Here is a 14785-nt window from a genome sequence, read left to right on the forward strand (position 1 = left end):
GGGCGGGAATATGTGTGGTGATGTGGTGGCGGGCGGGATTATGTGTGGTGATGTGGTGAGGGGTGGGATTATCTGTGGTAATGTGGTGGGGGGTTGGATTATGTGTAGTAATGTGGTGGGGTGGCTGGATTATGTGTGGTGATGTGGTGGGGGGGCGGGATTATGTGTGGTAATGGGGTGGGGAACGGGATTATGTGTGATGATGTGTTGGGGGGGGCGGGATTGTGTGGTGATGTGTTGAAGGAGCGGGATTATGTGTGGTGATGTGGTGGGGGGCGGGATTATGTGTGGTGATGTGGTGGGGGGCGGGATTGTGTGTGATAATGTGGTGGGGGCTTGTTTGTGTGGTAATGGGGTGGGGGGCAGGATTGTGTGTGGTGATGTGGTGCTGCTCTATGTAGCAGAAATGCTCACTTGCTATGAGTGCTGACCACCAGGCGGCGCTCATAGTGATCTTGCAATGACAACCACAGGGGTCTCCTGCTGATCCCGGGTTGTCATGCCAACCCATCGGTGACCCGTGGTCATGTTACACGGGCGCTGATGGGAGGAGGTAATAACGCGCTTCCTGTGCATGCATGCTAAATGCCGCTGTCAGCGTTTGACAGCGGCATTTAACACTTAACAGCCGCGGGTGAATTGCGATTCCACCCGTGGCTGTTCTGGGCACATCAGCTGATCAGATCAGCTGTCATGTGCCGGAAAAGATGCAGGCTCATTGCCGGAGCCCGCACTAAACAAGGCGAAGCGTCCAATGACGGACACAGTCCGTCATTGGACGTTAAGGGGTTAAAGAAAAACTAACAGGTCTGTGAGAGCCAGAATTCTTGCTGGTTAGTAGGTGATCAAATACTTATTTCATGCAATACAATGCAATTTAATTATGTAAAAATTCTACAATATTATTTTCTTGTTTTTATTTGTAGATTCTGTCACTCACAGGTGAAGTGTACCTATGAAAAAAATTACAGACATCTCCATTCTTTGTGGGCGGGAAAACTTGCAAAATTGGAGGTGTATCAAATACTTATTTTCCCATATATATATATATATATATATATATATATATATATATATATATATATATATATATATATATATATATATATATATATATATATATATATTCAATGGAGGCAGGCTTGTGGTAAGGTTCTGTTGGGATCATTTTAGGAAGTCCTAAAGCAATTTTCTGTCCAAGAGTAAGGCTCTGTGCACACGTAGAATAGTCCACTGCGGATTTTTCCGCAGCGGAGTTGATAAATCTGCAGGGCAAAAACGCTGCATTTTTGCTGCAGATTTATCGCGGATTTACCGCGGTTTTTCTGCGGATTTCACTGCGGTTTTACAACTGCGGTTTTCTATTGGAGCAGCTGTAAAACCGCTGCGGAATCCGCAGAAAGAAGTGGCATGCTGCGGAATGTAAACCCTTGCGTTTCCGCGCGTTTTTTTCCACAGCATGTGCACTGCGGATTGCGTTTTCCATAGGTTTATATTGTAATGTAAACTCATGGGAAACTGCTGCGGACCCGCAGCTGCGGATTCGCAGCGTTTTCCACATCGTGTGCACATACCCTAAAGATCGGGCCCTATATTAGAAAGATCGCTTGGTTCTGTGGCAGGTGTGTCCCAATGCAGTGTTCAACAGGTAGATGATTGGGGTAGATCCAAATATTGCTGAATTGAATCACATTTACTGGGATTGTAGATATTAATATTCCACATTACCAGTAGATACCATCATCATTGTTATTTTCACATTTTCAGGTCTTTGGGAACATTCAATTGGTTGATGACAGCGCGATCAACAGACACAATAACTTCACCACCTTTTTTCAAGCTTTAATGCTCCTGTTTAGGTAAAAGTGCTTCTATTTTCATAACCTGCTAGGTGTCAGATCGTTATGATGGACATTTGGTCTAGCTCGTTATTAATTGCTGGTGAAACATATTGTGGGGAAATCAAGGCCACGCTCCGATCCTTCTCTGATAGGGAGGGTATTATTGTCGTCCATTTGGCCTCAACCAATATTGACGAAGAGGAGCATCTCCTGCTTAGTAACTGGATGTAAAAAAGGAGATTAATCCCTTGGGTCACTGGCTCCTCAGAATTCCTATCAGGGGATATGAGATAATTTCCAATGTCTGGGAAGTGGGTATTTAGGACATGCCTTAGTGGCGGATACCTAAAGAAAGCATGTCTGGGGACTTGATAGAGCTGTTGACATTGATCAAAGGAAACAAGAACACCCTGGATATAAACCTGTACTAGAGACTTGACCCCCAAGTTCATCCACAACGGAGCATCTTGGAAATGTAGCAATTCGGCAAGAGCACTGTTATGTTATATCATAAGGGGGAATGAGCTTCCTTGAACTGAAAAATCTTTTTGGTGGCTCTCCACACTTGAACCGTAAGTCTGTGAATTGGCAAAAAGGAGGGTAAGTATTGCTCTGGTTCCTCCAAGACCCCCCATAGACACTGAAGACTCAAACAGTGCGCAAGGTGGTGTTCAGAATTTGGCAAATGATATCAGTGTTGTAGAAAGCGAAGTTGGCCAGCTAAGTAGTATAAGAAGAATTCTGGGAGTGCCACACCTGCCTCATCCCTGTCTAATGTTACACAGAGCGGTAGTCTTGTTTCTCTCTGGCATTTACAGAGGTGTCCCAGACCCAGTATGCTGTAGGGTGTGGGTGCATCACAATCACTTGTAGGCCGCAGGCCTTCGCTGCCCCCAGGCTTCAGGTGGTGACAAATGGAATTGGGCAGGGCAATTCACATTTCCTTCCTCCTTAGTACAACTCCTCTGCAGCTCTGCCACCCATTCATCCTGGACTATCCCCAAGCCCACTGACTCCCTCAGCCTCAGGGATTCATTGTTCACTCTTGCAGTGCACTAGGGACCAGTCACCTGTCCTCCACGTAATTTCATGTCCACTGACCTTGTGATGTCAGAAGACCAGGACCGCTCCTTGGCTCCTGACATTGCAGGATTGTCCATCAGGGAACTCGATACGGCCTCCCACTGCATCAAACTGTTGGCCCATGCTGTCCCTAGCAACCTACCACCCCTGAACTTGACCTTCACTATGCACTTTACTAACTCCTCCTAACCCCTTCTATCAGGAAGTGTCTCCCTTTTTATTAACACTAGTGCCCACCCACTGGGCTCGCTCTGTTATTAAGTATTTCCTATCTCATATGCAAAACATATTATCCTATGTCTTATGCTGTTGCTAAACCACTTACTGTATAACTCGCACTTACTGTATGTCATTCTAACCCTATCTTACACCATACTATACTCATATTATGCATTAACACTTGACATGCTGTACATTACCATAATACATTACACTGTACATTACCATAATACATTACATAGGACACATCACTTTTGCAAGCAAAACCGCACAACAGTACTCACATGACACGCTTGTTGTCTTTGGGGCAGAAACAGGTAAGACAGTCCACATCCCTACACCTGGGCTTCTGAAGAGTGGTCAGTTTCAATTTGTGTCTGTTTGAGCCCCATATGAAGGATGCCATCTGGGAAATCATCAGGCATAGATCTTCTGTGGGACTATGGAGGCTGAATGTTCCCAAACATATGGGAATTAATGAAGGGCCATAATTTTGATGACATTAATTCTCCCAGCTACTGACAGAGGGAGGGCTCCACATATTCTAATTTTCTTCTGCAGGCATGACAAAAGAGGGAATATATTTAAAGTGGGATAATAGTCATAGCCTGCAGAATTCATCCCCTTCTTTCCATCGCATAGTGCTTAGAGGTAACAACATGGATTTCTGCCAGTAACCGTCCAAATTCATCAATCAGATACATTACCAAAGGAAGTGTAACTGGCCATAAATGGGATTAAATCATCCAAATATAACCCCAAGCGGTCCTCACGGGGACCCATTTAAATCTCTTGATACCCTGCAGTTTGACGGACCCTGACAGCTAGTGGTTCCATGGCAATGGCAAACAAAAGGGGGAAAATAGGACACCCCTGTCTGGTCCCTCTCCCCAAGGAAACCGATGAGGACATAAAACCATTAATCAGGACCTTGGCTGTCGGAGATCGATATAAGTTTGCAATCCATCTTCTGACGCCTGGTCCAAAGCCAGATTTTCGAAGGGTCTACTCAAGGCAGGCCCATTCGACCAAATCAAATGCCTTAGCAGCAAGCTGAGATGCCAAGGCCCAATCTTCATGTCCTTTCCAACTGTCCAATTATATTATTGGATGTGGACCGACCCGGAATAAATCCACACTGCTCTGGGTGAATAATTTCATAAATTACTTTATTTAATGTATTCACTCAAATTTTAGTCATTATTTTATAATCTAAATTTAATAAGGATATGGGTCTATATTATGCACAATCTTCGGGATGTTTATCCGTTTTTAGTATTACCACAATATTGGCCTCGTAGAAAGATTAGAGCAGAAAGCCTTGTTCTGGTGAAGGATTACGGTATATACTTTAAGAAGATGAGGGACCAATTGGTCTAAATAAATTAGAGGGAGTCCATCTGGACCTGGAGACTTCCCTTGAGTCATTCTGCTAGCCGCTTCCATTATCTCTTCTTCAAAAATAGGAGTCTCTAGGACTGCAGCACTCTCCTCTCAGAGGATCGTGAGATATATACCATACAGATATTCCTGTAGCCTCTAAAAGGTATCATTTTTACAATGGAAAAAGCGCCTACATGACCATAATGCTAGTTTCATATGTAAACAGTTGCTGACAGGTTCCCAATAACTGTCAGTAGTGAACTACTTACAATTCACAAAGGGACACTCCAAAATACTCAACCTCCTTTTTTCTACATTGGTGTGTAGGTTGGGAAGTCATACCCTCCCTGAATGTCTAGGTAGTGCTTTGACAGCACATTGGGGCATTACTGACCCACAGTACGTTAATGAAGTCAATCTTTTTTGTCTCTTCTTGTAGGAGCGCCACTGGAGAAGGCTGGCATGAAATTATGCTCGCTTGTCTCAGCAACAGGCCTTGTGACAAACGTTCAGGCAACTCCAAAGAGGAATGTGGAAGTGACTTTGCCTATTTCTATTTTGTCTCTTTCATCTTCCTATGCTCTTTCCTGGTGAGGCTCCATAATAGCTAAAGTTATTTTTCCCACGTCAGCTTAGGACCAAGCACTCAGAGCTTCAAGATCATATAAAGCATTCTGGGCCAGTGTGGTTCTCTGCTGTGTCCAGGCTCAGACAACATTACGGACTCAAGAATACAACAGACAGCAATCCCAATTGCAACCATCTACCATTGGGGTCTCTTTTTCATGTTAGACCTTATTGGCAATAAATGTGGAATGATTAAAAGAGTATTTCTAGAATCTAAAATTATTCTTATGGGCTCTGCAAGATAGAGGATAACTTACTAACGCACAACAATCCCAAGAACAGAGTTTGGATCCTGAGAACTTTGCTCTGCAGAGTCCATCATGAAAGCAGTGGTGGTGCACATGTGCTACCTCTACTTCATTCATTGTTATGACAATGCTGGAAATAACGGAGAGCTGTTCTTGACTTTAATTTAAAACAATTAATGGAGTGGAGATCAAGCATGCGTACCTCTGCTTACTGCAAATTGGGGCTCTGTAGAACTTGATTCTTGAGATTCAGAACCCTGTTCTCAGGTTTGATGGGGCCCTGGGAGTCAGAACCCAAGCAATCATTAAGTTCTCTGTGAGGTAGGGGATAATTTACTGATCGCTGTGAGTCCGACTGGTAGGATCGCTAGTGATCCAAGCATGGGGCTTTGATCCTGAGACCTGAGTTTTGCAGATCCCAGTTTTGAATAAGTGTTGATACCAGAGGACAAAACTAAACTATATGGTCAAATATATAATAGTGCGACCAAATAGTATATAGGTAATAAAACAAGACATTTATTGAGACAAATAAAGAAAGGGATAAAAACACGGTGCTAACGACAAAAAGGGACTGACGAAGGACTTGATCCGAAACGTGCATTGGGGCGCGTTCACAGGTAACCGCTCATCATAGCAATCACTAGTCATACACTTAAACGTGGTTGTGCTCGTGACCCTGTGTTTCTACCTCACTCTAATGTTGCACTATGTATAGGCCCATATCTTGGCTAGTGTCCTTTTACTGCGTACAGATTACCCATTGCTGCCTTATATCCATTATATATGCACGTTCTCTTCATTCTTTATGTTGTACAAACTAACCTACGCAGCTTCTTGGCCACTTTTATCTATTTATAATAGCCATTGCACAAGCCTATCACATTCTAACACTTTCATTCAATAGCACCGTTAAAGGGACACACATAAAATAGTGTTAGAAATGACAAGCAGTGCATGCATCTTTGATGATGGTTTAACATACTCTACAAATTGTGCATTGATTATTTATAACTCTTTGTACTCTTGTTTTTACTCATTTTTGCTGTTCAGGCACACTTTGTATATGACATTCTATTGCTTTCACAGAAATTAATTTTCATTGTAGTGTCAATTTGTATTCATCATGTAACTTTAAAAAAATATATATATTTTTTGTCAGTAACCATTGGTCACTTGTGTATCTGGCAGGTACACACTTTTTTGTCGTTAGCACTGTGTTTTTATCCCTTTCTTTATTTGTCTCAAATTTCTTGTTTTATTCCCTATATACTATTTGGTGGTACTATAATTTATTTGACCATATAGTTCGGTTTTGTCGTCTGATATTAACATTTGTTTTTCCGAATGGTCTGCCATTTACTCCATTAGCAAGCATTTGAGTATATTTATCATTATATCTACAGCTGAACTTTCATACAACATGTGTTAATATACCTCATTGCATTGCTCAGTGTGTTTTTCTTTTCCCAGTTTTGAATAAGGCAGAGTTGCTCATGCTCGACCTCCACTGCATTTACCGTACTCTCTGTCGGCCCCCCACGATCAGTAACTTATCCATAGGGTAAAGAATAACTTTGGATTTGGGGAATACGCCTTTAGCAACAACCTTTATGATACATCTTAGTGTTCTTTGTCTTCTAAAAAAGAGACAAAGCTTTGGTTAAAGAACAGCATGAAGCAAATGCAATGGAAGAGTTGACATTCACAAGTTTTGTTCTTATGGTGGGCTGCTTTCATATAGGGACACATCACAGTTAATATCAGTGCGAGGCTCTTGTGATATTGTTATGTCTGATAACATTTTTTATTTTCTTTCTATCTTCCGTGTTCCTGAGTAGATGCTCAATCTTTTTGTGGCTGTCATCATGGATAATTTTGAATACCTAACACGGGACTCGTCCATTTTGGGTCCTCATCATTTGGATGAGTTCATACGTGTCTGGGCCGAGTATGACCCCGCTGCTTGGTATGTGAATGCTTTCTTCTGATGATTGTACAGAATGTGTCAAGGAGCCACATGTTATAGTCTGTAGTCGTTATAAAATACTTCATAGCTATATTAGGCTACATGTGCTTTGTAATATTACATGCGGTCACTATATATTATTAGATATGAGCTAATATACTTTTACTATTATTGCCAATAGTATTACTAATGATATTATCACACTGAAATAATATAGGGGATATGGGAAAACATGCGTTAATAAAAGCAGGGGAAATGTATAGTAAATGAGTGCAGTGACAGCAAACCGTTACTTGGCCACCATATCGGTAGTGTACCAATCATAGACATAGCAGTAGAAAATAGTAATAACGGTCCTAGGAGCGCTGGAAATGAGACCAAAACAAGGATATTAGTGTACTATTTTCTACTGCATTTTGTATCCTCCTAGAAGGTTAACGTCTGGAGCAGTATACACCTCTGTCCTAAATGAATTCTGCATTTTTCCATTTTACCCTCACATATTGTTTTCCTTGAATAAGATTTAGAAGGTGTTTTTCTTTCTTACTCTTTTTATATTTTTTATTATTTCCCTTATTTTTTATCAGTCCATGATATACTGTATTGTTCTTTTTCTAGTTGCCGTATTCACTATAAGGATATGTACAATTTATTGCGTGTTATTGCCCCTCCACTGGGGCTGGGGAAACGCTGCCCATCGCGGGTGGCTTACAAGGTTTGCAGCCAAAAAAGCCAGTTTGCATTTATACCAATTGGGGATGGAAGCAGTCTGATAAAATTCTGAGGGGCTGTGCCTGCATGGGAACGCGAGGCTCGCCCTGCCCCTTCATCATGCTTTATCCCCTGCCAACCTGGTTGCCAGGTAGCTTCACTTGAGAGATTATCCACCATAATCTGGGAAACAACCGGTTGGGGTGTGAGGGTGCAATTACATCAGTGGGACTGGTCTTCTCAGTAGTGTTGCTGCCTGGTGCCTCTTCCGAGCATGATGATCAGAATAGTTTTATCCCCTTCAATGCTGCAGGGGACTGTGATGCACTTGTCATTGAAGGGTTTATACTGGCGCACCCCCTATGGTACAGACAAGGGGCATTGAAATGTCACCTTGTGCTCTCTCTGCTCAAGACCAAATCCTGAACATATGTATCAGCGAAAAAAGGGTTTGAACAGAAAGAAAGCAACATCCCCTTCCCTCCCGACTAACCTTCGCTCACCTTAATGATGCAAAAAAACATACCTGTGCTTCGGTGACAGGAGTGTACAGTTTCAAGCTAATCAGATATGTTTTTTTTTGTCTGTTTCCTTCCCATTCTCAACCCCCTTGCTCGGCCATCATCTCTGTGTGTACTATTCCTTCTTCCCATCTTTCATCTCAACCCTTTCTGGGTTGTGTAATCTGTATGTCTTCATGCAATGTTTTTCCCCGGATGTTAAATATTCCTCTTCTCTTCCTCTTTGTCTCCTTCTCTTTTGTGTCCTCTGTGCCCCATTCCTTGTCCTCGACCTATTGCTGTCATTTCGGCTTTAACACTGAATATCTGCTCTCCCCTAACTTTTCCTCTGCTCATCTAATATCTTTTTTTCCCCATGTACTCTTTTTGTACTCCATTTTCATTTCTAATGCCTAACTTTGTGGGCTTCTCATGTGTCACCCACTTTCCTTACTTTGCCCACCTCTGGTGGCTTCCATATTCGTCTTGTGTCCATCTCTCTCCTTATTTTGTCCTTCTGTTCTTGCCGCTACATCTGTGCCTCCCCGTTCCTGCAGTGGGCGCATTGGTTACACTGACATGTACGAGATGCTACGACACATGCCCCCTCCCCTTGGCTTGGGAAAGAAATGCCCTGCACGTGTGGCATATAAGGTAGAAGAGATGTGTCGACCTCCACCAGTATCTCACTGGCCTCCAGCCTTTTTTCCTGTCTCTGTACTGTGCCCGTACCGTGCTGTGTATCTTTCCCTTGTGAATTCCTTTCTATGTAAAATACCCACTCTCTCCAGAACTATGTAACCAGTGGTCTCTGCTACAACCTAAAGAGTTTCTCTATGACCTTCCCGAATCATGTGCTCCAAGCATCTGAGCATTACTGCAATCCACTAAGAACCCAATCCCTGCTCTAATAAAGGGTTGTATCCACATCCTCTATCCCCAAATCTAAGACTACCTTATCTACTCCCCATCACTCCCTAATTCTCTTTCTACAAGTAGTAGACCTCTTACACATTTTGTGACTCTAAAATACTTTTTTTATGCATGAGTTTTTGCATTTTGGTGCATGTCTTATACTTTTCATGGAACTATGTATACTTGCATGTACTAGGTATGCCGCTTTGACTCCTTAGCCTCAGCTTACTCAAAGGTAAAATGAGTATCTTCCTAAATAACCCCAGTGCAAAATTTAGCGACACGAGAGCCAAATGCGCAATGCACATAAAGCATTTAGGGAAACTAAAATTAATATAGACATGTAGGGTAGAAATTGGGCACAATTAAATGCTTGGTAGATTTATAAATAAAGACTAAAATTAGAGATGAGCTGATCGTTTCACGCCACCCAGGTCCGTGGTCCGGTCAGTGACCTCTGGCTGTGGACAGGAGCTGCACAAATTTCCTTACCGTCCAGGATCCGCTCATGCTTAGCCGGGATGGTGATGCACCGCACAGATGATGTCACGCCAGGTCAGCGAACCAAACGCTGTGTCAGGGAACTCGGAAGTAGAGAAAATTTACGCAACTCCTATCCACGGCCAGAAAACACTGGTCCGGACTGTGGTTCCAGGAAACGATTCGTTCATTGCTAACTAAAATGTTTCATAAGATTCAGTATGTGAAAAAAAAATCTGTATCTCAATTTATTAATGCAGTACAGTCTGCAGGAGGAGCGGAGCAGTTCTATATAATTTTATGGGTACAGATTCGATACAACTTATTATTTATTTCTTTAATTGCTATAAATTCTTTCAGGGTTTAGGAGTCCAGTGACTGGTCTTACTCAGTGATTGATAGATCTCTACATTTAACCATCAGTAAGTAAAACTGCCCACTGGACTCCTAAGCATAAAAAAAGGTTTAAATTAATTTTATAATATGTGGCCCCAATATTAAAAAAGATGATTTTGAACTTTAAGAAATCAGCGCTGTAATTAGCTAATAGGGGTAAATCCTTCTGTCGGGTTCCCTTTTATAGAGTTTAAATTTTAATTCACCGTGAGGGGAAAGTAATTTGAAAAAATCAAATTAATTAACTTAAGTCTTCAGTCCAAAAAATTCAGACCTCACTTTTGCTCTCTCTAGCCCAGAACAGACAGTCACTAAGATAAAGAAACAGGAAGACGAGCAAAATTTTAGTTTGATGGTCAAATATACAGTATACGTAGCTGCAGGGTTGGGGATTTTTTGTTCACGATCTTTTACAGCATTGCCAAAAATTTGGAATTGCAAAGCTACAGGATTAGTTTCCTAACCATTTCTTTAGCTGTCAGTAAGCTGGGCCTAAATGTCAATCTTTCCAACCAGAACTTGATTGTTCCCTTGAAAAGCTCTCATGTGTTCTGCCACTCACCAAGATAGACTTGGTTCTCCACGGTAGAATGGTGTTTGTCAGACTAAATAAAAGGCAAAAGCCGAGGATAGAACCGATGGGAACCGTCAAGTTTTGGATGGCTGCTTGCTTTACTGATCTTTCTCTTACGGTTTATCCTTTCAAGGTGCATGCCAGGATGTCTACAAGTACTGTTAAGTTAGTGGCTTTCAACCACTCGCGCTCTCTACCTTCAAGTGAAAATTCAACTTTTCACTAATTTTGCCCTTAATTAATTAAAAAGAGCTAAAATTGTATGTGACTGTCCAGTGAAAACAAGTTATCACCTATGTACAGGATAGGTGATAACTTGCCGATCAGTGGATGTCTTACTACTGAGACTTGTACCCATCGACAGAACCGGCAATTACCGTAATATCCTTGACTGGAAACTTTTATCCAGTTAAAATATGAAGCAGCAGATCAATCACCCAACTGTCACTTCATTCATTCGCCACGGGGCTGCTGAAAAAGCCAATCGCAATCCCATAGGGAATGCATGGAGTGGTGGCTGAGCATGTGCCCTGGGGAAAAAAGTACCCCATTCTGCCTATTGGTGCAATACCCACTAATCAACAAGTTATCACCTATGCACAGGATATGTGACCTATCCTGTGCATACACTGTGTGCAGAATTATTAGGCAAGTTGTATTTTGATCACATGATACTTTTTATACATGTTGTCCTACTCCAAGCTGTTCAGGCTTGAGAGCCAACTACCAATTAAGTAAATCAGGTAATGTGCATCTCTGTAATGAGGAGGGGTGTTGTCTACTGACATCAAAACCCTATATAAGGTGTGCTTAATTATTAGGCAACTTCCTTTCCTTTGGCAAAATGGGTCAGAAGAGAAATTTGATGGGCTCTGAAAAGTCCAAAATTGTGACATGTCTTGCAGAGGGAAGCAGCAGTCTTGAAATTGTAAAACTTTTGAAGTGTGATCACCGAACAATCAAGCGTTTCATGGCAAATAGCCAACAGGGTCGCAAGAAGCATGTTGGGCAAAAAAGGCGCAAAATAACTGCCCAGTAATTGAGGAAATTCAAGCGTGAAGCTGCCAAGATGCCATTTGCCACCAGTTTTGCCGTATTTCAGAGCTGCAACGTTGCTGGAGTAACAAAAAGCACAAGGTGTGTGATACTCAGGGACATGGCCAAGGTAAGGAAGGCTGAAACACGACCACCTTTGAACAAGAAACATAAGATAAAACGACAAGACTGGGCCAAGAAATATCTTAAGACTGACATTTCAAAGGTTTTATGGACTGATGAAATGAGAGTGACTCTTGATGGGCCAGATGGATGGGCCAGAGGCTGGATCAGTAAAGGGCAGAGAGCTCCACTCCAACTGAGACGCCAGCAAGTTGGAGGTGGGGTACTGGTATGGGCTGGTATCATCAAAGATGAACTTGTGGGACCTTTTCGGGTTGAGGATGGAGTGAAGCTCAACTCCCAGAACTACTGCCAGTTTCTGGAAGACAACGTCTTCAAGCAGTGGTACAGGAAGAAGTCGGTATTGTTCAAGAAAAACATGATTGTCATGCAGGACAATGCTCCATCACATGCCTCCAACTACTCCACAGCGTGGCTGGCCAGTAAAGGTCTCAAAGAAGGAAAAATAATGACATGGCCCCCTTGTCCACCTGATCTGAACCCCATAGAGAACCTGTGGTCCCTCATAAAATGTGAGATCTACAGGGAGGGAAAACAGTACACCTCTCGGAACAGTGTTTGGGAGGCTGTGGTGGCTGCTGCACGCAATGTTGATCGTAAACAGATCAAGCAACTGACAGAATCTATGGATGGAAGGCTGTTGAGTGTCATCATAAAGATAAGTGGCTATGCATGTCAGAAATGTTTATTTCTAAATTTTGTGCAGTTATGTTGGTTTACCTGGTGAAAATAAACAAGTGAGATGGGAATATATTTGTTTTTTATTAAGTTGCCTAATAATTCTGCACAGTAATAGTTACCTGCACAAACAGATATCCTTCTAAGATAGCCAAATCTAAAAAAAAAACACTCCAACTTCCAAAAATATTAAGCTTTGATATTTGATTCTTTTGGGTTGATTGAGAACATAGTTGTTGATCAATAATAAAAATAATCCTCTAAAATACAACTTGCCTAATAATTCTGCACACAGTGTAGGTGATAAAGGGGTTGTCTGGTGAGAGCAAGTTAATATATGTGAGTGGTTGAGAAGCGCTGACTTTGGAATATGGCTGGACAATCTTGTACTGTTGGCGGTCATAATGAGAGTCTGAGTATTTCCACAGCGGCTTGTCCGGATGAATATGCCCATCTCTGATACAGACCTCACTGTGCACTTTACATCCACTTTGATGGCTTTAATCCGAACGGCGCTGGACATAAAGCTAGCATCAGGTGAGGTATTGCTGGTCAGTATGGAAATTTTAATTTGGGAACAGCTTGTTTATGCTGCTATCCAAATTGCATGGCTTGTAACTGGGACCTGAAGTAAAATTAAAACAATTTTGCTGATGGTCTTCATTTACAAGGAAAAAAAATCCCACCATTTTGTGTATACAGCATCTATGCAAACTTATTTGTCTTAATAGCTGCAGACTGCAAGCAAACCTTTAGTCATAATGATTTTCCTTCCATTTGTCAATCTTGAGGGTTAAAGAAAAGAGAGTGGGGAAGTAACACAACTGCTGGATCTGACTACACAGAGTTTGTTTGTCGTCTGTAACCATGGAGATACATAGGTCTGTAAGGATCTTGTGTACATAAAACAATAACTTTTATCACCTTGTTGCAAAAGTTGTATTGAAATAATTGATTAAAAGTGGACCTACCCCTGTAAATACTTACCGTATATAAGATTTTGTGCACTTTTTTTTTTTTTGCATTTTGACAAGTACGATCCCGCATCTCAGTTAGATGTTGTCAAAGAGACTGCATCTTTAATCACATAAAAGTCTATTTCAATGTTTTCAGTTCAGGATGAATAAAGAAAAAAATGTTGACATCAGCTGAATGATTTACTTTTTAGGGGGCTTGAAACAACATGAAAGTGATGCCGAGCTCCGGAAGGAAATAACATCTGTGTGGCCCAACCTCTCACAGAAAACCCTAGATTTACTAGTACCTCCTCATAAGCGTAAGAAGCTTCTCTTGCTCTTCCAAATCTTCTTTTACTTTAAACATGCAATAGACTCTCATTCTCGTATTGTAATCAGTGTCAATAAAGTCAGTAATTAGTCAATATTTAATGCACAATTAATTAATTGCTTTTGTAACAGAGGTTCCCCCCAACCATTAACTGATCACATGTCATTCCTCTGCTGGGAATCAATCACATGGCATTCCTCTGCTGGGAACCAATCACATGGCGTTCCTCTGCTGGGAATCAGTCACTTGGCGTTCCTCTGCAGGGAAACGATCACGTGGTTTTCCTCTACTGGGAAACGATCACATGACGTTCCTCTACTGGGAAACGATCACATGGCGTTCCTCTGCAGGGAACCAGTAACTTAGCGTTCCTCTGGTGGGAACCGATCACATGGCGTTCCTCTGCTGGGAACCAGTAACTTAGCGTTCGTCTGCTGGGAACCTTCCCCTGGTCCAGCGCTGAGTCTTTGCTGCTGCATCCAATCAAGGAACTCGGCTGCTCTGAGCAGTTTATGTCATCTATTCTGGCAGAGCCACTAAGCTTAATGATTAGCTGCACGGACATCAGCACTGTGGACAATAACATAAAACGGGATGGACAGGGACATACCCAGATAGTTGTCGGCGCTTCCGTCACAAGATTCTCGTGGTAATGAAATAGAATAGTTTATTTAGGAGTTACAGCATAAAACAAC

At 42.0% G+C, this 14785-nt stretch overlaps 1 protein-coding gene and 1 long non-coding RNA gene across 2 annotated transcripts in view; one reads left to right on the forward strand and one right to left on the reverse strand.

Moving 5' to 3' along the window:
* CACNA1B (calcium voltage-gated channel subunit alpha1 B) overlaps positions 1 to 14785 on the forward strand; it is a 386102-nt gene that overhangs the window by 329633 nt on the left and 41684 nt on the right. Inside the window, exons 35-40 of the mRNA XM_077284262.1 lie at positions 1768 to 1859; positions 4966 to 5116; positions 7243 to 7370; positions 7989 to 8085; positions 13232 to 13340; positions 13972 to 14079. Coding sequence (XP_077140377.1) covers positions 1768 to 1859; positions 4966 to 5116; positions 7243 to 7370; positions 7989 to 8085; positions 13232 to 13340; positions 13972 to 14079 — 685 coding nt within the window. The remainder of the gene's footprint in view (positions 1 to 1767; positions 1860 to 4965; positions 5117 to 7242; positions 7371 to 7988; positions 8086 to 13231; positions 13341 to 13971; positions 14080 to 14785) is intronic.
* Positions 1 to 14785, reverse strand: part of LOC143805242 (uncharacterized) — a 116110-nt gene that overhangs the window by 25556 nt on the left and 75769 nt on the right. The window lies entirely within an intron of this gene.

The sequence above is a fragment of the Ranitomeya variabilis genome, chromosome 2 (assembly GCF_051348905.1).
Source record: "Ranitomeya variabilis isolate aRanVar5 chromosome 2, aRanVar5.hap1, whole genome shotgun sequence".
NCBI lineage: Eukaryota > Metazoa > Chordata > Amphibia > Anura > Dendrobatidae > Ranitomeya > Ranitomeya variabilis.